The sequence below is a fragment of the Tachypleus tridentatus genome, chromosome 6, assembly GCF_004210375.1.
Source record: "Tachypleus tridentatus isolate NWPU-2018 chromosome 6, ASM421037v1, whole genome shotgun sequence".
Taxonomy (NCBI): Eukaryota; Metazoa; Arthropoda; class Merostomata; order Xiphosura; family Limulidae; genus Tachypleus; species Tachypleus tridentatus.
Window position 1 is genome coordinate 3138634 of NC_134830.1, and position 23167 is coordinate 3161800.

A 23167-nucleotide genomic window follows, 5' to 3' on the forward strand; every position below is an offset into this window, starting at 1 on the left:
TTTGATGGCCCACAGATTCAACCCTAATTCGTGATGATCAGTTTGTTGCTAAGATGACCGCTTTAGAAAAGGCAGCATGGTTATCTTTTGTGGCAGTCGCTCAGAACTTCCTTGGAAACAATAAGGCGGAGAACTACAGTGAACTTGTGAACAGAATGCTCCTCGCTGCGGATCTCGGTGCAACATGAGCATCAAGCTTCACTTTTGAACAGCCACCTTGATAAGTTCCCTGACAACCTGGAGGCTGTGAGTGACGAACAAGGAGAACGATTCCACCAAGACCTAAAGGTCATGGAAGAACGCTACCAAGGGCGCTGGGACAAAAGTATGATGGCTGACTACTGCTGGAGCAATAAACGAGATTGTCCAGATGAAGTGTACAAACGCAAAAGTTACAAACGCAAATTCCTACCTGAATAAAATACACAAACAAATTGATAAGCTATTCCTATAATTTCCTATAATAACGAAAAATTAAAAAATAAATAAAAATGTCAAATTGCATAAAATCTGTAGCGTGCAGACAAAAACCGACTTCAGATTTGAAATCAACAGACTCAAATTGACTATAGAAAGGTCTTTTTTTAAATGCAACAAAATGAGTGTTCCCCAGTGTTATAAGTAAGGTTTATGAAGAATATGTTTCTATAAAAATAGGCAAGATATTCTTGAAAAACAGTTACTAACCTTTACTCTACATTAAAACTAATGAATGTTAATAATAGTATTAAAGTTGAATGCAGGGTATATTAAATCTTTTGTTTGAACCTTATCAGATGGACAAGTAGTAAATTGTAGCAGTAACACAAAAATGCTGAAGGATAATTAAAAATACTTTGTTTTTGAATTTCGTGCAAAGTTACACGAAGGCTATCAGTGCTAGCCATCCCTAAATAAGCAGTGTAAGACTAGAGGGAAGGCAGCTAGTCATTACCACCCACTACCAACTCTTGGACTACTCTTTTACTGATGAATAATTGGATTTATCATCACATTATAATGCCCCTACAGCTAAAAGGGCAAGCATGTTTGGTGTGGCAGGAATTTGAACCCTCAGATTATGACTCAAGTGACCACCTGGCCATGCCAGGTCTAAAAATTAATGATGTAGCAGAACATGTAGCAAACTCATCACATAACATTGAATGAATGAGATTAAAAATATAAAAATAACAGTAACAGAATGTGTAGAAACTGTTATACATAAGATGATTTTTAATGGAGATATAGGCCTGGGTGTCACAGAAGTAAATTTTTGGAAACCTATTCTGTAAAGAGCACTATACAAATTACACATGTATATTTGGTTATATGCATAAGAAACCTCTGTGTTTCTTTTAATCTCCTGAAGCTGGTGGAATGTTCTCTACAGAAGGATGTAATTTTAATTATATATCTTAACTCTACATTTTTAAATGTTGAATGTTTTAATGGTTGTATTAAATCTATATGTTAGAATGGTCATTCAATATATTGAATGTTTTAATCCCTTTATTAAACCTACATGTCAGAATGGTCATTCAATATATTGAATGTTTTAATCCCTTTATTAAACCTACATGTCAGAATGGTCATTCAATATATTGAACGTTTTAATCCCTTTATTAAACCTACATGTCAGAATGGTCATTCAATATATTGAACGTTTTAATCCCTTTATTAAACCTACATGTCAGAATGGTCATTCAATATATTGAACGTTTTAATCCCTTTATTAAACCTACATGTCAGAATGGTCATTCAATATATTGAATGTTTTAATCCCTTTATTAAACCTACATGTCAGAATGGTCATTCAATGTAATGAATGTTTTAATCCCTTTATTAAACCTACATGTCAGAATGGTCATTCAATGTAATGAATGTTTTAATCCCTTTATTAAACCTACATGTCAGAATGGTCATTCAATGTAATGAATGTTTTAATCCCTTTATTAAACCTACATGTCAGAATGGTCATTCAATGTAATGAATGTTTTAATTTCTTTATTAAACCTACATGTTAGAATAGTCATTCAATGTAATGAATGTTTTAATCCCTTTATTAAACCTACATGTCAGAATGGTCATTCAATATATTGAATGTTTTAATCCCATTATTAAACCTACATGTCAGAATGGTCATTCAATATATTGAATGTTTTAATCCCATTATTAAACCTACATGTCAGAATGGTCATTCAATATATTGAATGTTTTAATCCCATTATTAAACCTACATGTTAGAATGGTCATTCAATATATTGAATGTTTTAATTTCTTTATTAAACCTACATGTTAGAATGGTCATTCAATATATTGAATGTTTTAATCCCTTTATTAAACCTACATGTCAGAATGGTCATTCAATATATTGATTGTTTTAATTTCATTATTAAACCTACATGTTAGAATGGTCATTCAATATATTGAATGTTTTAATCCCTTTATTAAACCTATATGTTAGAATGGTCATTCAATATATTGAATGTTTTAATCCCTTTCTTAAAGCTACATGTCAGAATGGTCATTCAATATATTGAATGTTTTAATCCCTTTCTTAAAGCTACATGTCAGAATGGTCATTCAATATATTGAATGTTTTAATCCCTTTCTTAAACCTACATGTTAGAATGGTCATTCAATATATTGAATGTTTTAATCCCTTTCTTAAAGCTACATGTCAGAATGGTCATTCAATATATTGAATGTTTTAATCCCTTTCTTAAACCTACATGTTAGAATGGTCATTCAATATATTGAATGTTTTAATCCCTTTCTTAAAGCTACATGTCAGAATGGTCATTCAATATATTGAATGTTTTAATCCCTTTCTTAAAGCTACATGTCAGAATGGTGATTCAATACATTGAATAAAAGAATGTTCTTATTATCAGAACCTTGTGAAACTCATCACTATAAATTATTCATCACACCTACCTTCAACTGATGCTTCATAAAATATAGGACAGATGCCAATTTCTAAAACAATATTACACACAATATCCATAAACAATCAGTAGGTGTTACTATACCTGACAAAAGTGATAGACACTGACAGCAAAACTAGCTGCACTATTCAACAGATTTTGAACTGTACCCCGGTGTTGTCTGAATGTGTTGGAAACTTTCCAAACAGGATTCTGTTGCCACAGTTGATACAGAATTAAGGTAAGATAAAAACGATGGACTACTTGTTGGTTAACATCCTATACAAGTTTGTAAAAACAAAAACACATTACGGAAACAATAACAACCTCTATCAGAAAACACTCATGAACTTGGAAAATTAATCATCAGGTTTAAAAATCTATTACAATGTCTTCTGAAACAAATCACCTGTGTAAAGTATCACATATTAATAATTACATTCAAAACATGACCTCTTCTCAAGGCTAGAATGTCTTTAAACCAACAAACAAATCTTACGCTTATAGATAAACAACTCCCACATATTTCAGAATATTACATTACTTAGCAGAATGTTGAAACTAATACACATTGGGAAGTTTTAATGAGGAATTCCTTTTCTTGTCGATTGTAAAAATTACTTTGTACCATACATTTTAAAACAGAAACACAGGTTATACAACAGGTACATGCCCATAGCAATGAAAGAATTAAACAAAATGGTCACATACCTCTGGGTGGCTTTCAGTTAAGCTGCACAGGCAACTCATATTCCATAATCCCCAAATACACAACCATGGAGTCACTTTACCTTCTGACTACCCCACAAAACACCATCATGAGTATACTTAACCTCTTGGTATTCCCTAAAAACACCATCACCGGAACATTAACTCCTGACAATCCCACAAAACACCATCACAGGAACATTAACTCCTAACAATCCCATAAAACACTATTACAGAAACATTGACTCCTGACAATCCCATAAAACAATCTTACAGGAAAATTAACTCCTGACAATCCCATAAAACACGATAGAGAAACATTAACTCCTGACAATCCCATAAAACACTATTACAGGAACATTAACTCCTGATAATCCCGTTAAATGCTTTTACTGGAACATTAACTCCTTACAATCCCATAAAACAATATTTCAGGAACATTAACTCCTGACGATCCCACAAAACAATATTACAGGAACATTAACTCCTGAAAAATTCCATAAAACAATATTACAGGAACATTAACTCCTGAAAAATTCCATAAAACAATATTACAGGAACATTAACTCCTGACAATCCTGTAAAATACTATTACAGAAACATTAACTCCTGACAATCCCATAAAACACTATTACACGAACATTAACTCCTGACAATCCCATAAAACACTATTACAGGAACATTAATTCCTGACAATCCCATAAAACACTATTACAGGAACATTAATTCCTGACAATCCCATAAAGCACTATTACAGGAACATTAATTCCTGACAATCCCATAAAACACTATTACAGGAACATTAACTCCCGACAATCCCATAAAACACTATACACAAACATTAACTCCCGACAATCCCATAAAACACTATTACAGGAACATTAAGGCCTGACAATCCCATAAAATGCTATTACAGGAACATTAAGGCCTGACAATCCCATGAAACACTATTACAGGAACATTAACTACTGACAATCCCATAAAACACTATTACAGGAACATTAAGGCCTGACAATCCCATAAAATGCTATTACAGGAACATTAACTCCTGACAATCCCATGAAACAATATTTCAGGAACATCAACTCCTGACAATCCCATGAAACAATATTTGAGGAACATCAACTCCTGACAATCCCATAAAACACAATCACAAGAACATTAACTCCTGACAATCCTGTAAAATGCTATTACAGGAATATTAACTCCTGACAATCCTGTAAAATGCTATTACAGGAGCATTAACATCTGATAATCCCATAAAACACTATACAGGAACATTAACACCTGATAATCCCATAAAACACTATACAGGAACATTAACACCTGATAATCCCATAAAACACTATACAGGAACATTAACTCCTGACAATCCCATAAAACAATATCACAGGAACATTAACTACTGACAATCCCATAAAACACTATTACAGGTACATTAACTCCTGACAATCCCATAAAACACTATTACAGGAACATTAAGGCCTGACAATCCCATAAAACACTATTATAGGAACATTAAGGCCTGACAATCCCATAAAATGCTATTAAAGGAACATTAACTCCTGACAATCCCATAAAACAATATTTCAGGAACATCAACTCCTGACAATTCCATAAAACACTATTACAGGAAAATTAACTCCTGACAATCCCATAAAACAATATTACAGGAAAATTAACTCCTGACAATCCCATAAAACACGATAGAGAAACATTAACTCCTGACAATCCAATAAAACATTATTACAGGAAAATTAACTCCTGATTATCCCATAAAACACTATTACAGGAACATTAACTCCTGACAATCCCATAAAACAATATTTCAGGAACATAAACTCCTGACAATCCCATAAAACACTATTACACGAAAATTAACTCCTGACAATCCCATAAAACAATATTACAGGAATATTAACTCCTGATAATCCCGTTAAATGCTTTTCCTGGAACATTAACTCCTTACAATTCCATAAAACAATACTACACGAATATTAAATCCTGACAATACCATAAAACACTATACAGGAACATTAACTCCTGACAATCCCATAAAACACAATCACAAGAAGATTAACTCCTGACAAACCTGTAAAATGCTATTACAGGAACATTAACTCCTGACAATCCCATAAAACATTATACAGGAACATTAACACCTGATAATCCCATAAATCACTATACAGGAACATTAACTCCTGACAATCCCATAAAATGCTATTACAACAACATTAACTCCTCACGATCCCATAAAATGCTATTACAACGACATTAACTCCTCACGATCCCACAAAACACTATCACAGGAACATTAACTCCTGACGATCCCATAAAACATTATTCCAGGAACATTAACTCTTGACAATCCCATAAAAGACTATACAGGAACATTAACTCCTGACAATCCCGTAAAACACTATTACAGGAACATTAAATCCTGATGATCCCATAAAACAATATTACAGGAACATTAACTTCTGACAATCCTGTAAAATGCTATTACAGGCACATTAACTTCTGACAATCCTGTAAAATGCTATTACAGGAATACTAACTCCTGACAATCCCATAAAACACCATCACAAGAACATTAACTCCTGACAATCCCATAAAACAACATCACAAGAACATTAACTCCTGACAATCCCATAAAACTATTTCAGGAAGAAAATCTCCTGACGATCCCATTAAACACTATTACAGGAACATTAACTCCTGAGAATCCCTTAAAACACCATCACAAGAACATTAAGTCCTGACAATCCTGTAAAACTATTTCAGGAACAAAGTCTCCTGAAGATCCCATAAAACAATATTGCAGGAACATTAACTCCTGACAATCCCATAAAACACTATTACAGGAACATTAATTCCTGACAATCCCATAAAACACTATTACAGGAACATTAACTCCCGACAATCCCATAAAACACTATACACAAACATTAACTCCTGACAATCCCATAAAACACTATTACAGGAACATTAAGGCCTGACAATCCCATAAAATGCTATTACAGGAACATTAAGGCCTGACAATCCCATAAAATGCTATTACAGGAACATTAACTCCTGACAATCCCATGAAACACTATTACAGGAACATTAACTCCTGACGATCCCATAAAACATTATTCCAGGAACATTAACTCTTGACAATCCCATAAAAGACTATACAGGAACATTAACTCCTGACAATCCCGTAAAACACTATTACAGGAACATTAAATCTTGATGATCCCATAAAACAATATTAAAGGAACATTAACTTCTGACAATCCTGTAAAATGCTATTACAGGCACATTAACTTCTGACAATCCTGTAAAATGCTATTACAGGAATACTAACTCCTGACAATCCCATAAAACACTATTACAGGAACATTAACTCCTGACAATCCCTTAAAACACCATCACAAGAACATTAACTCCTGACAATCCCATAAAACACCATCACAAGAACATTAACTCCTGACAATCCTGTAAAATGCTATTTCAGGAACATTAAGTCCTGACAATCCCATAAAACTATTTCAGGAAGAAAATCTCCTGACGATCCCATTAAACACTATTACAGGAACATTAACTCCTGACAATCCCTTAAAACACTATTACAGGAACATTAATTCCTGACAATCCCATAAAACACTATTACAGGAACATTAACTCCCGACAATCCCATAAAACACTATACACAAACATTAACTCCTGACAATCCCATAAAACACGATTACAGGAACATTAAGGCCTGACAATCCCATAAAATGCTATTACAGGAACATTAAGGCCTGACAATCCCATAAAATGCTATTACAGGAACATTAACTCCTGACAATCCTATGAAACACTATTACAGGAACATTAACTACTGACAATCCTATGAAACACTATTACAGGAACATTAACTACTGACAATCCTGTAACACAATATCACAGGAACATTAACTCTTGACAATCCCATAAAACAATATCACAGGAACATTAACTACTGACAATCCCATGAAACACTATTACAGGTACATCAACTCCTGACAATCCCATAAAACACAATCACAAGAACATTAACTCCTGACAATCCTGTAAAATGCTATTACAGGAATATTAACTCCTGACAATCCTGTAAAATGCTATTACAGGAGCATTAACTCCTGACAATCCTGTAAAATGCTATTACAGGAACATTAACTCCTGACAATCCCATAAAACAATATTTAGGAACATCAACTCCTGACAATTCCATAAAACATTATTACAGGAAAATTAACTCCTGATTATCCCATAAAACACTATTACAGGAACATTAACTCCTGACAATCCCATAAAACACTATTACAGGAAAATTAACTCCTGACAATCCCATAAAACAATATTACAGGAAAATTAACTCCTGACAATCCCATAAAACACTATTTCAGGAACATAAACTCCTGACAATCCCACAAAACACTATTACAGGAAAATTAACTCCTTACAATTCCATAAAACAATACTACACGAATATTAAATCCTGACAATACAATAAAACACTATACAGGAACATTAACTCCTGACAATCCCTTAAAACACCATCACAAGAACATTAACTCCTGACAATCCCATAAAACACCATCACAAGAACATTAACTCCTGACAATCCCTTAAAACACCATCACAAGAACATTAACTCCTGACAATCCCATAAAACACCATCACAAGAACATTAACTCCTGACAATCCTGTAAAACACTATTACAGGAACATTAAGGCCTAACAAAGCCATAAAACACTATTATAGGAACATTAAGGCCTGACAATCCCATAAAATGCTATTAAAGGAACATTAACTCCTGACAATCCCATAAAACAATATTTAGGAACATCAACTCCTGACAATTCCATAAAACACTATTACAGGAAAATTAACTCCTGACAATCCCATAAAACAATATTACAGGAAAATTAACTCCTGACAATCCCATAAAACACTATTTCAGGAACATAAACTCCTGACAATCCCACAAAACACTATTACAGGAAAATTAACTCCTTACAATTCCATAAAACAATACTACACGAATATTAAATCCTGACAATACCATAAAACACTATACAGGAACATTAACTCCTGACAATCCCTTAAAACACCATCACAAGAACATTAACTCCTGACAATCCCATAAAACACCATCACAAGAACATTAACTCCTGACAATCCCTTAAAACACCATCACAAGAACATTAACTCCTGACAATCCCTTAAAACACCATCACAAGAACATTAACTCCTGACAATCCCATAAAACACTATTACAGGAGCATTAACTCCTGACAATCCTGTAAAACTATTTGAGGAACAAAATATCCTGACGATTCCATAAAACTATTTCAGGAACAAAATCTCCCATAAAACACTATACAGGAACATTAACGCCTGACAATCCTGTAAAACAATATTACAGGAACATTAACGCCTGACAATCCTGTAAAACAACATTACAGGAACATTAACGCCTGACCATCCTGTAAAACAACATTACAGGAACATTAACGCCTGACCATCCTGTAAAACAACATTACAGGAATATTAACTCCTGACAATCCTGTAAAACAATATTACAGGAACATTAACGCCTGACAATCCTGTAAAACAATATTACAGGAACATTAACGCCTGACAATCCTGTAAAACAATATTACAGGAACATTAACGCCTGACAATCCTGTAAAACAATATTACAAGAACATTAACGCCTGCCCATCCTGTAAAACAATATTACAGGAACATTAACTCCTGACAATCCTGTAAAACAATATTACAGGAACATTAACTCCTGACAATCCTGTAAAACAATATTACAGGAACATTAACTCCTGACAATCCTGTAAAACAATATTACAGGAACATTAACTCCTGACAATCCTGTAAAACAATATTACAGGAACATTAACTCCTGACAATCCTGTAAAACAATATTACAGGAACATTAACTCCTGACAATCCTGTAAAACAATATTACAGGAACATTAACTCCTGACAATCCTGTAAAACAATATTACAGGAACATTAACTCCTGACAATCCTGTAAAACAATATTACAGGAACATTAACTCCTGACAATCCTGTAAAACAATATTACAGGAACATTAACTCCTGACAATCCTGTAAAACAATATTACAGGAACATTAACTCCTGACAATCCTGTAAAACAATATTACAGGAACATTAACTCCTGACAATCCTGTAAAACAATATTACAGAAACATTAACTCCTGACAATCCTGTAAAACAATATTACAGGAACATTAACTCCTGACAATCCCATAAAACAATATTTCAGGAACATCAACTCCTGACAATCCCATAAAACACTATTACAGGAAAATTAACTCCTGACAATCCCATAAAAAATATTACAGGAAAATTAACTCCTGACAATCCCATAAAAAATATTACAGGAATATTAACTCCTGACAATCCCATAAAACACGATAAAGAAACATTAACTCCTGACAATCCAATAAAACATTATTACAGGAACATGAATTCCTGACAATCGTATAAAATGCTATTACAGGAATAATAACTCCTGACAATCCCATAAAACAGCATTTACGGAACATTAACTCCTGAGAATCCCATAAAACAATATTTCAGGAACATTAACTCCTGACAATCCCATAAAACAATATTACAGGAACATTAACTACTGACAATCCCATAAAACGCTATTACAGGAACATTAACTCCTGACGATCCCATAAAACGCTATTACAGGAACATTAACTCCTGACGATCCCATAAAACGCTATTACAGGAACATTAACTCCTGACGATCCCATAAAACGCTATTACAGGAACATTAACTCCTGACGATCCCATAAAACGCTATTACAGGAACATTAACTCCTGACGACCCCATAAAACAATATTACAGGAACATTAACTCCTGACAATTCCATAAAACAATATTACAGGAACATTACATCCTGACAATCCTGTAAAATGTTATTACAGGAACATTAACTCCTGACAATCCCATAAAACATTATTACAGGAAAATTAACTCCTGATTATCCCATAAGACACTATCACAGGAACATTAACTCCTAACAATCCCATAAAACATTATTCCAGGAACATTAACTCCTGACAATCCCATAAAACACTATACAGGAATATTAACTCCTGACAATCCCATAAAACACTATTACAGGAACATTAAATCCTGATGATCCCATAAAACAATATTACAGGAACATTAACTTCTGACAATCCTGTAAAATGCTATTACAGGCACATTAACTTCTGACAATCCTGTAAAATGCTAATACAGGAATACTAACTCCTGACAATCCCATAAAACTATTTCAGGAACAAAATCTCCTGACGATCCCATTAAACAATATTGCAGGAACATGAATTCCTGACATTTATATAAAATGCTATTACAAGAATATTAACTCCTGACAATCCCATAAAACACTAATACAGGAATACTAACTCCTGACAATCCCTTAAAACACCATCACAAGAACATTAACTCCTGACCATCCCATAAAACACCATCACAAGAACATTAATTCCTGACAATCCTGTAAAACTATTTCAGGAACAAAATCTCCTGAAGATCCCATAAAACAATATTGCAGGAACATGAATTCCTGACATTGCTATAAAATGCTATTACAGGAATAATAACTCCTGACAATCCCATAAAACAATAATACAGGAACATTAACTCCTGACAATCCCATAAAAGAATATTACAAGAACATTAACTACTGACAATCCCATAAAACGCTATTACATGAACATTAACTCCTGACGATCCCATAAAACAATATTACAGGAATATTAACTCCTGACAATTCCATAAAACAATATTACAGGAACATTACATCCTGACAATCCTGTAAAATGTTATTACAGGAAAATTAACTACTGATAATCCCGTAAAATGCTCATACTGGAACATTAACTCCTGACAATCCCATAAAAAATATTACAGGAATATTAACTCCTGATAATCCCATAAAACACGATAGAGAAACATTAACTCCTGACAATCCAATAAAACATTATTACAGGAAAATTAACTCCTGATTATTCCATAAAACACTATTACAGGAACATTAACTCCTGATAATCCCGTTAAATGCTTTTACTGGAACATTAACTCCTGACAATCCTGTAAAATGCTATTACAGGAACATTAAATCCTGACAATACCATAAAACACTATACAGGAACATTAAATACTGACAATACCATAAAACACTATACAGGAACATTAACTCCTGATAATCCCATAAAACACAATCACAAGAACATTAACTCCTGACAAACCTGTAAAATGCTAATACAGGAACATTAACTCCGGACAATCCCATAAAACACCATCACAAGAACATTAACTCCTGACAATACCATAACACACCATCACAGGAACATTAACTCCTGACAATACCATAACACACCATCACAGGAACATTAACTCCTAACAATCCTGTAAAATGCTATAACAGAAACATTAACTCCTGAAAATCCCATAAATCACTATACAGGAACATTCACTCCTGACAATCCCATAAAATGCTATTACAACAACATTAACTCCTGACAATCCCATAAAACACCATCACAAAAACATTCACTCCTGACAATCCCATAAAATGCTATAACAAAAACATTCACTCCTGATAATCCCATAAAATGCTATTAAAGGAACAAACTCCTAACAATCCTGTAAAATGCTATAACAAAAACATTAACTCCTGACAATCCTGTAAAATGCTATAACAAAAACATTAACTCCTGACAATCCTGTAAAATGCTATAACAAAAACATTAACTCCTGACAATCCTGTAAAATGCTATAACAAAAACATTAACTCCTGACAATCCTGTAAAATGCTATAACAGAAACATTAACTCCTGACAATCCCATAAATCACTATACAGGAACATTCACTCCTCATAATCCCATAAAACACTATACAGGAACATTAACGCCTGACAATCCCATAAAACACTATACAGGAACATTAACGCCTGACAATCCCATAAAACACTATACAGGAACATTAACGCCTGACAATCCCATAAAACACTATTAGAGGAACATTAAATCCTGATGATCCCATAAAACACTATTAGAGGAACATTAAATCCTGATGATCCCATAAAACACTATTACAGGAACATTAACTTCTGACAATCCTGTAAAATGCTATTACAGGAATACTAACTCCTGACAATCCCATAAAACACTATGACAGGAACAGTAACTCCTGACAATCCCTTAAAACACCATCACAAGAACATTAACTACTGACAATCCTGTAAAATGCTATTACAGGAACATTAAGTCCTGACAATCCCATAAAACTATTTCAGGAACAAAATCTCCTGACGATCCCATTAAACAATATTGCAGGAACATGAATTCCTGACATTCAGATAAAATGCTATTACAGGAATATTAACTCCTGACAATCCCATAAAACACTAATACAGGAATACTAACTCCTGAGAATCCCATAAAACACTATTACAGGAACATTAACTCCTGACAATCCCTTAAAACACCATCACAAGAACATTAACTCCTGACAATCCTGTAAAACTATTTCAGAAACAAAATATCTTGACGATCCCATAAACTATTTCAGGAACAAAATCTCCTGATGATCCCATAAAACAATATTGCAGGAACATGAATTCCTGACATTCGTATAAAATGCTATTACAGGAATAATAACTCCTGACAATCCAATAAAACAATATTAAAGGAACATTAACTCCTGACAATCCAATAAAACAATATTAAAGGAACATTAACTCCTGACAATCCAATAAAACAATATTACAGGAACATTAACTCCTGACAATCCAATAAAACAATATTACAGGAACATTAAGTCCTGACAATCCCATAAAACAATATTTCAGGAACATTAACTACTGACAATCCCATAAAACGCTATTACAGAAACATTAAGTCCTGATAATCCCATAAAACAATATTTCAGGAACATTAACTCCTGACAATCCCATAAAACAATATTACAGGAACATTAACTCCTGACAATCCCATAAAACACTATTACAGGAACATTAACTCCTGACAATCCTGTAAAACAGTATTACAGGAATATTAACTCCTGACAATCCTGTAAAACAGTATTACAGGAATATTAACTTCTGACAATCCTGTAAAATGCTTTTACTGGAACATTAACTCCTGACAATCCTGTAAAATGCTATTACAGGAACATTAAATCCTGACAATACCATAAAACACTATACAGGAACATTAAATACTGACAATACCATAAAACACAATCACAAGAACATTAACTCCTGACAAACCTGTAAAATGCTAATACAGGAACATTAACTCCGGACAATCCCATAAAACACCATCACAAGAACATTAACTCCTGACAATACCATAACACACCATCACAGGAACATTAACTCCTGACAATACCATAACACACCATCACAGGAACATTAACTCCTGACAATACCATAACACACCATCACAGGAACATTAACTCCTAACAATCCTGTAAAATGCTATAACAGAAACATTAACTCCTGAAAATCCCATAAATCACTATACAGGAACATTCACTCCTGACAATCCCATAAAATGCTATTACAACAACATTAACTCCTGACAATCCCATAAAACACCATCACAAAAACATTCACTCCTGACAATCCCATAAAATGCTATAACAAAAACATTCACTCCTGATAATCCCATAAAATGCTATTAAAGGAACAAACTCCTAACAATCCTGTAAAATGCTATAACAAAAACATTAACTCCTGACAATCCTGTAAAATGCTATAACAAAAACATTAACTCCTGACAATCCTGTAAAATGCTATAACAAAAACATTAACTCCTGACAATCCTGTAAAATGCTATAACAGAAACATTAACTCCTGACAATCCCATAAATCACTATACAGGAACATTCACTCCTCATAATCCCATAAAACACTATACAGGAACATTAACGCCTGACAATCCCATAAAACACTATACAGGAACATTAACGCCTGACAATCCCATAAAACACTATACAGGAACATTAACGCCTGACAATCCCATAAAACACTATTAGAGGAACATTAAATCCTGATGATCCCATAAAACACTATTAGAGGAACATTAAATCCTGATGATCCCATAAAACACTATTACAGGAACATTAACTTCTGACAATCCTGTAAAATGCTATTACAGGAATACTAACTCCTGACAATCCCATAAAACACTATGACAGGAACAGTAACTCCTGACAATCCCTTAAAACACCATCACAAGAACATTAACTCCTGACAATCCCATAAAACACCATCACAAAGCCATTAACTACTGACAATCCTGTAAAATGCTATTACAGGAACATTAAGTCCTGACAATCCCATAAAACTATTTCAGGAACAAAATCTCCTGACAATCCCATTAAACAATATTGCAGGAACATGAATTCTGACATTAGGAGATAAAATGCTATTACAGGAATATTAACTCCTGACAATCCCATAAAACACTAATACAGGAATACTAACTCCTGAGAATCCCATAAAACACTATTACAGGAACATTAACTCCTGACAATCCAATAAAACAATATTACAGGAACATTAACTCCTGACAATCCAATAAAACAATATTACAGGAACATTAAGTCCTGACAATCCCATAAAACAATATTTCAGGAACATTAACTACTGACAATCCCATAAAACGCTATTACAGGAACATTAACTCCTGACAATCCAATAAAACAATATTACAGAAACATTAAGTCCTGATAATCCCATAAAACAATATTTCAGGAACATTAACTCCTGACAATCCCATAAAACAATATTACAGGAACATTAACTCCTGACTCCTGACAATCCCACAAAACACCATCAGAAGAACATTAACTCCTGACAATCCCATAAAACAATATTACAGGAACATTAACTCCTGACAATCCCATAAAACACTATTACAGGAACATTAACTCCTGACAATCCTGTAAAACAGTATTACAGGAATATTAACTCCTGACAATCCTGTAAAACAGTATTACAGGAATATTAACTTCTGACAATCCTGTAAAATGCTATTACAGGCACATTAACTTCTGACAATCCTGTAAAATGCTATTACAGGAATACTAACTCCTGACAATCCCATAAAACTATTTCAGGAACAAAATCTCCTGACGATCCCATTAAACAATATTGCAGGAACATGAATTCCTGACATTCATATAAAATGCTATTACAAGAATATTAACTCCTGACAATCCCATAAAACACTAATACAGGAATACTAACTCCTGACAATCCCTTAAAACACCATCACAAGAACATTAACTCCTGACAATCCCTTAAAACACCATCACAAGAACATTAATTCCTGACAATCCTGTAAAACTATTTCAGGAACAAAATCTCCTGAAGATCCCATAAAACAATATTGCAGGAACATGAATTCCTGACATTGCTATAAAATGCTATTACAGGAATAATAACTCCCGACAATCCCATAAAACACTAATACAGGAACATTAACTCCTGACAATCCCATAAAAGAATATTACAAGAACATTAACTACTGACAATCCCATAAAACGCTATTACATGAACATTAACTCCTGACGATCCTATAAAACAATATTACAGGAATATTAACTCCTGACAATTCCATAAAACAATATTACAGGAACATTACATCCTGACAATCCTGTAAAATGTTATTACAGGAAAATTAACTACTGACAATCCCGTAAAATGCTCTTACTGGAACATTAACTCCTGACAATCCCATAAAAAATATTACAGGAATATTAACTCCTGATAATCCCATAAAACACGATAGAGAAACATTAACTCCTGACAATCCAATAAAACATTATTACAGGAAAATTAACTCCTGATTATCCCATAAAACACTATTACAGGAACATTAACTCCTGATAATCCCGTTAAATGCTTTTACTGGAACATTAACTCCTGACAATCCTGTAAAATGCTATTACAGGAACATTAAATCCTGACAATACCATAAAACACTATACAGGAACATTAAATCCTGACAATACCATAAAACACTATACAGGAACATTAACTCCTGACAATCCCATAAAACACAATCACAAGAACATTAACTCTTGACAAACCTGTAAAATGCTAATACAGGAACATTAACTCCGGACAATCCCATAAAACACCATCACAAGAACATTAACTCCTGACAATACCATAACACACCATCACAGGAACATTAACTCCTAACAATCCTGTAAAATGCTATAACAGAAACATTAACTCCTGAAAATCCCATAAATCACTATACAGGAACATTCACTCCTGACAATCCCATAAAATGCTATTACAACAACATTAACTCCTGACAATCCCATAAAACACCATCACAAAACATTAACTCCTAACAATCCTGTAAAATGCTATAACAAAAAACATTCACTCCTGATAATCCCATAAAATGCTATTAAAGGAACAAACTCCTGACAATCCTGTAAAATGCTATAACAAAAACATTAACTCCTGACAATCCTGTAAAATGCTATAACAAAAACATTAACTCCTGACAATCCTGTAAAATGCTATAACAGAAACATTAACTCCTGACAATCCCATAAATCAATATACAGGAACATTCACTCCTCATAATCCCATAAAACACTATACAGGAACATTAACGACTGACAATCCCATAAAACACTATACAGGAACATTAACGCCTGACAATCCCATAAAACACTATTAGAGGAACATTAAATCCTGATGATCCCATAAAACACTATTAGAGGAACATTAAATCCTGATGATCCCATAAAACACTATTACAGGAACATTAACTTCTGACAATCCTGTAAAATGCTATTACAGGAATACTAACTCCTGACAATCCCATAAAACACTATGACAGGAACAGTAACTCCTGACAATCCTGTAAAATGCTATTACAGGAACATTAAGTCCTGACAATCCCATAAAACTATTTCAGGAACAAAATCTCCTGACGATCCCATTAAACAATATTGCAGGAACATGAATTCCTGACATTCGTATAAAATGCTATTACAGGAATATTAACTCCTGACAATCCCATAAAACACTAATACAGGAATACTAACTCCTGAGAATCCCATAAAACACTATTACAGGAACATTAACTCCTGACAATCCCTTAAAACACCATCACAAGAACATTAACTCCTGACAATCCTGTAAAACTATTTCAGAAACAAAATATCTTGACGATCCCATAAAACTATTTCAGGAACAAAATCTCCTGAAGATCCCATAAAACAATATTGCAGGAACATGAATTCCTGACATTCGTATAAAATGCTATTACAGGAATAATAACTCCTGACAATCCAATAAAACAATATTAAAGGAACATTAACTCCTGACTATCCAATAAAACAATATTACAGGAACATTAACTCCTGACAATCCAATAAAACAATATTACAGGAACATTAACTCCTGACAATCCAATAAAACAATATTACAGGAACATTAAGTCCTGACAATCCCATAAAACAATATTTCAGGAACATTAACTACTGACAATCCCATAAAACGCTATTACAGGAACATTAACTCCTGACAATCCAATAAAACAATATTACAGAAACATTAACTCCTGACAATCCCATAAAACAATATTACAGGAACATTAACTCCTGACTCCTGACAATCCCACAAAACACCATCAGAAGAACATTAACTCCTGACAATCCCATAAAATAATATTACAGGAACATTAACTCCTGACAATCCCATAAAACACTATTACAGGAACATTAACTCCTGACAATCCTGTAAAACAGTATTACAGGAATATTAACTCCTGACAATCCTGTAAAACAGTATTACAGGAATATTAACTCCTGACAATCCTGTAAAACAGTATTACAGGAATATTAACTCCTGACAATCCTGTAAAACAGTATTACAGGAATATTAACTCCTGACAATCCTGTAAAACAGTATTACAGGAATATTAACTCCTGACAATCCTGTAAAACAGTATTACAGGAATATTAACTCCTGACAATCCTGTAAAACAGTATTACAGGAATATTAACTCTGACAATCCCATAAAACATGATACAGAAACATTAACTCCTGACAATCCCATAAAACATGATACAGAAACATTAACTCCTGACAATCCCATAAAACATGATACAGAAACATTAACTCCTGACAATCCCATAAAACATGATACAGAAACATTAACTCCTGACAATCCCATAAAACATGATACAGAAACATTAACTCCTGACAATCCCATGAAACATGATACAGAAACATTAACTCCTGACAATCCCATAAAACATGATACAGAAACATTAACTCCTGACAATCCCATAAAACATGATACAGAAACATTAACTCCTGACAATCCCATAAAACATGATACAGAAACATTAACTCCTGACAATCCCATAAAACATGATACAGAAACATTAACTCCTGACAATCCCATAAATCATGATACAGAAACATTAACTCCTGACAATCCCATAAAACATGATACAGAAACATTAACTCTTGACAATCCCATAAAACACTATTAGAGGAACATTAACTCCTGACAATCCCATAAAACAATATTTCAGAAACATTAACTCCTGACGATCCCATAAAACAATATTGCAGGAACATTAACTCCTGACGATCCCATAAAAATATAATACAGGAACATTAACTCCTGACAATCCCATAAAACAATATTACAGGAACATTAACTCCTGACAATCCCATAAAACACTATTACAGGAACATTAACTCCTGACAATCCCATAAAACAATATTACAGGAACATTAACTCCTAACAATCCCATAAAATGCTATTACAGGAACATTAACTCCTAACAATCCCATAAAATGCTATTACAGGAACATTAACTCCTGACAATCCCATAAAACATGATACAGAAACATTAACTCCTGACAATCACATAAAACACTATTAGAGGAATATTAACTCCTGACAATCACATAAAACACTATTAGAGGAACATTAACTCCTGACAATCACATAAGACACTATTAGAGGAACATTAACTCCTGACAATCACATAAAACACTATTAGAGGAACATTAACTCCTGACGATCCCATGAAAAAATATTACAGGAACATTAACTCCTGAGAATCCCATAAAACACTATTATAGGAACATTAACTCCTGACAACCCCATAAAACACTATTATAGGAACATTAACTCCTGACAACCCCATAAAACACTATTATAGGAACATTAACTCCTGACAACCCCATAAAACACTATTATAGGAACATTAACTCCTAACAATCCCATAAAATGCTATTACAGGAACAGTTCAGAACTTTTAAAGGTCTGTTGTTGATAGTAAGTCAGTTCTTCTGAAATTGGCCCACCACAAAGAATATGCTACATTGTCAAAAGCTCAACACATTAAGAACAGTGCAGTAACAGTAGAGGTTCATAGAAACATGGACAACACAACCAGACAGTGACCACAAAATGGCAAGTTGAAGATATTTATTGACCATTCAATCAGTATCTTCTCTCCTTTCACAGCAAATATGTGGATAGAAAACTGGATCCCAGTGAAGGTAAACTGTATGAGCAAAGCTTATTAAATACTACTAAGCAGTATTAACTGTTTTATTATGATATTCATATTATTTTTATTCTGATATGAACTATATTGTACTTTATGCATATGTAACAAATAAAAACATAGAGACCTAAATCAAGTTTTTTTGTTATTCTTTATATTTTGTTAATAATGATATCTGGAAATGTTCTACAATATGTGTAAACATCAACTGACCTTCACAGTTTTTCCACTAGCCAACCGCATAACGTCGACTTCAGAAACACCAATATGTTCAGCAACGTCTTGTTCATCTGGCTGTAGGGCCATATACTTTAAAAAAAAAAAATAACATCTGGACAACCATAAAATATCACTTACAAAATCATTCCAAACACTGTTATCCATTTTGTTGCGTATCAATGATAAATTTAAATAAATAATGACATTGTTGGCTCTCAATGAAACTTGCTGTTCAGCCTCACAACAGTAAGTAGGAAAAAGAGCCTAAACATACTCTTGGTGCCAGCATAAACATTACAGCCTGTCTGCTGTAAAGCTCTGTAGACACCTTGAAGTTAACTACAAACTACCAAAACATGTTTTTCCAATTAAATGTTATTTTCTGTATTTTTATCCTGAGATACTTCATTTTAACATCAATAGATCACTGACTAATTTTACTTGTTTTCTTACTTCCATACATAAACAACTAAGTTATGAGGTATTTTAACTATCTTGTACACATAAACAACTACTAAGTTATGAGATATTTTTTATCTCTCTTGTATACATAAACAACTACTAAGTTATGAGATATTTTTACCTCTCTTGTATACATAAACAACTACTAAGTTACGAGATATTTTTATCTCTCTTGTATACATAAACAACTACTAAGTTACGAGATATTTTACCTCTCTTGTATATATAAACAACTACTAAGTTATCAAGTATTTTTACCTATCTTGTATACTTACCACTCTGAAGTATATATCTGGCTCAATCCTGATAATATCAAAGAAATCCCACGGAGTCACAAGGTACAACAGATGAAGATGTGAACTAAGTGCAACGAACTTCCTTGCTAAATACAGATCTTTATACAACAGACCAGCTAGTTGTAAGTCAATTCCTCCTATGAAATGTAAAACATTTAAACTAGTCAGTACTGTAATATCCAAGCAAATTATTAAAATTAGTTTTTTTACTAAAGGCACATCAACAGGCCTACTTCATTTATCCAAAGAATAACCCATTAAATCTCTCACAGCACATCAGTAAGATATTTTTCTCATCTTTAGATGACTGTTAGATCTCTCACTAAAATAACTTCATTAGTTACTTTATTAACTTAATTAATTAACACTAAATTAATATCATCAGTTACTTTATTTACGTAGTGAAGACCCTGTTATGTCTCTCACTAAATACATAACACTAGTGACTTTGTTCATCTACAAAATATCCTATTACCAAGACTTGAAACTAGCTTTTTTGGCCACTAGCAAAAATGCCAGCCATGCTAGCATAAGAAAAGGCAACTATTTTAAACACATTACTTGTTACTTACAACAAGATTTGCTAATTTTGCTGACCTACCTTCTGCATTTATAAAAGTATTATGTTCATTTCATAAAATACTTATTTTAAGTAACGATTAAAATGTAGTCAGTGGAGCTGTTGATGAGACAACCACCACCTGTTGACCACCATTTTGAGTTGCAATGTTCCTGTTGATACTCATAAGCTGTTTAGTAATGTTTGTGTCCACAGTTAAAAGCAACAACCACTTTTCCTTCTCTTCCTGGTGTTGAAGCCAATCTCACTGTATCCATTAAATAGAAGATAAATGCAATAATTCCCAAATGCATATAAATGCATAAATGCATAAGGTTTCCCAAATGAATATAATCCTGACTTGTATATTCTCATACTAACAAAATATGGTGGTTGGCAACAAACAGACGGTCAGTTTGCTTGAGGTGTGTGTTTCACCTCTGTCCACTAACCTGAGTGTCACAGTCACATTTCTGTAAAATTATGAATTTCACTGTTCTAAATATATGAAGATTTTAGTCAGGCATGTTTCTTGTTATAAAGATATGAAGATTTTAGTCAGGCATGTTTCTTGTTATAAAAGGATCATAAACAACTACCTCATCTCTCATACCTGCTTTATTTTATACACTGTTTAGTGGGGGATCGTAAACAACTATGTCATCTCTCATACCTGCTTTATTTTATACACTGTTTAGTGGGAATCCCTTCTGAACCACTAGAACAAACTTTCCATGAGGAATTTTGGTATTTCTTAGTTTGGCCAAGGCACTGGGGATAACAGTACAATTTTATTGGCACAATAATTACACTTTAACACTTTAACAATCCTCAAACAACATCCTGAGAAAAAACACAAGTAATCATGAAAAACAAACCTAAATATTAAAGACTTTCTTGCACATAGATATAACACATGACTGTAAATATATACAAAACCTTCAATAATAGCCCATCAACATTCCAACAAAGTAAAACTACTAGAAAAAACACTATTTTACCCTTTATTTTACATCTCCTATAGCAACTAAACAATATCCCAACAAGGTGAAAACTATTGGAAAACCACAATTTTACCCTTTATTTTAAATCTCCTATAATAAATCACAACATTCCAACAAGGTATAAACTGTTGGAAAAAAAACACAATTTTACCCTTTATTTTAAATCTCCTATAATAAATCACAACATTCCAACAAGGTATAAACTGTTGGAAAAAAACACAATTTTACCCTTTATTTTAAATCTCCTATAATAACTCACCAAGATTCCAACAAGGTAAAAACTATAGAAAAAATCACAATTTTACCCTTTATTGTATACCTCCTATAGTAAATCATCAACATTCAAACAAGGT

At 33.2% G+C, this 23167-nt stretch overlaps 1 protein-coding gene across 1 annotated transcript in view; it reads right to left on the reverse strand.

The window, feature by feature from the left end:
* The window catches only part of LOC143251841 (helicase POLQ-like), a 91632-nt gene that overhangs the window by 10641 nt on the left and 57824 nt on the right, over positions 1-23167 (reverse strand). The window contains exons 13-15 of the mRNA XM_076503100.1: positions 21231-21388; positions 20488-20583; positions 3015-3188 (exon numbers count right to left, since the gene is read on the reverse strand). Coding sequence (XP_076359215.1) covers positions 3015-3188; positions 20488-20583; positions 21231-21388 — 428 coding nt within the window. The remainder of the gene's footprint in view (positions 1-3014; positions 3189-20487; positions 20584-21230; positions 21389-23167) is intronic.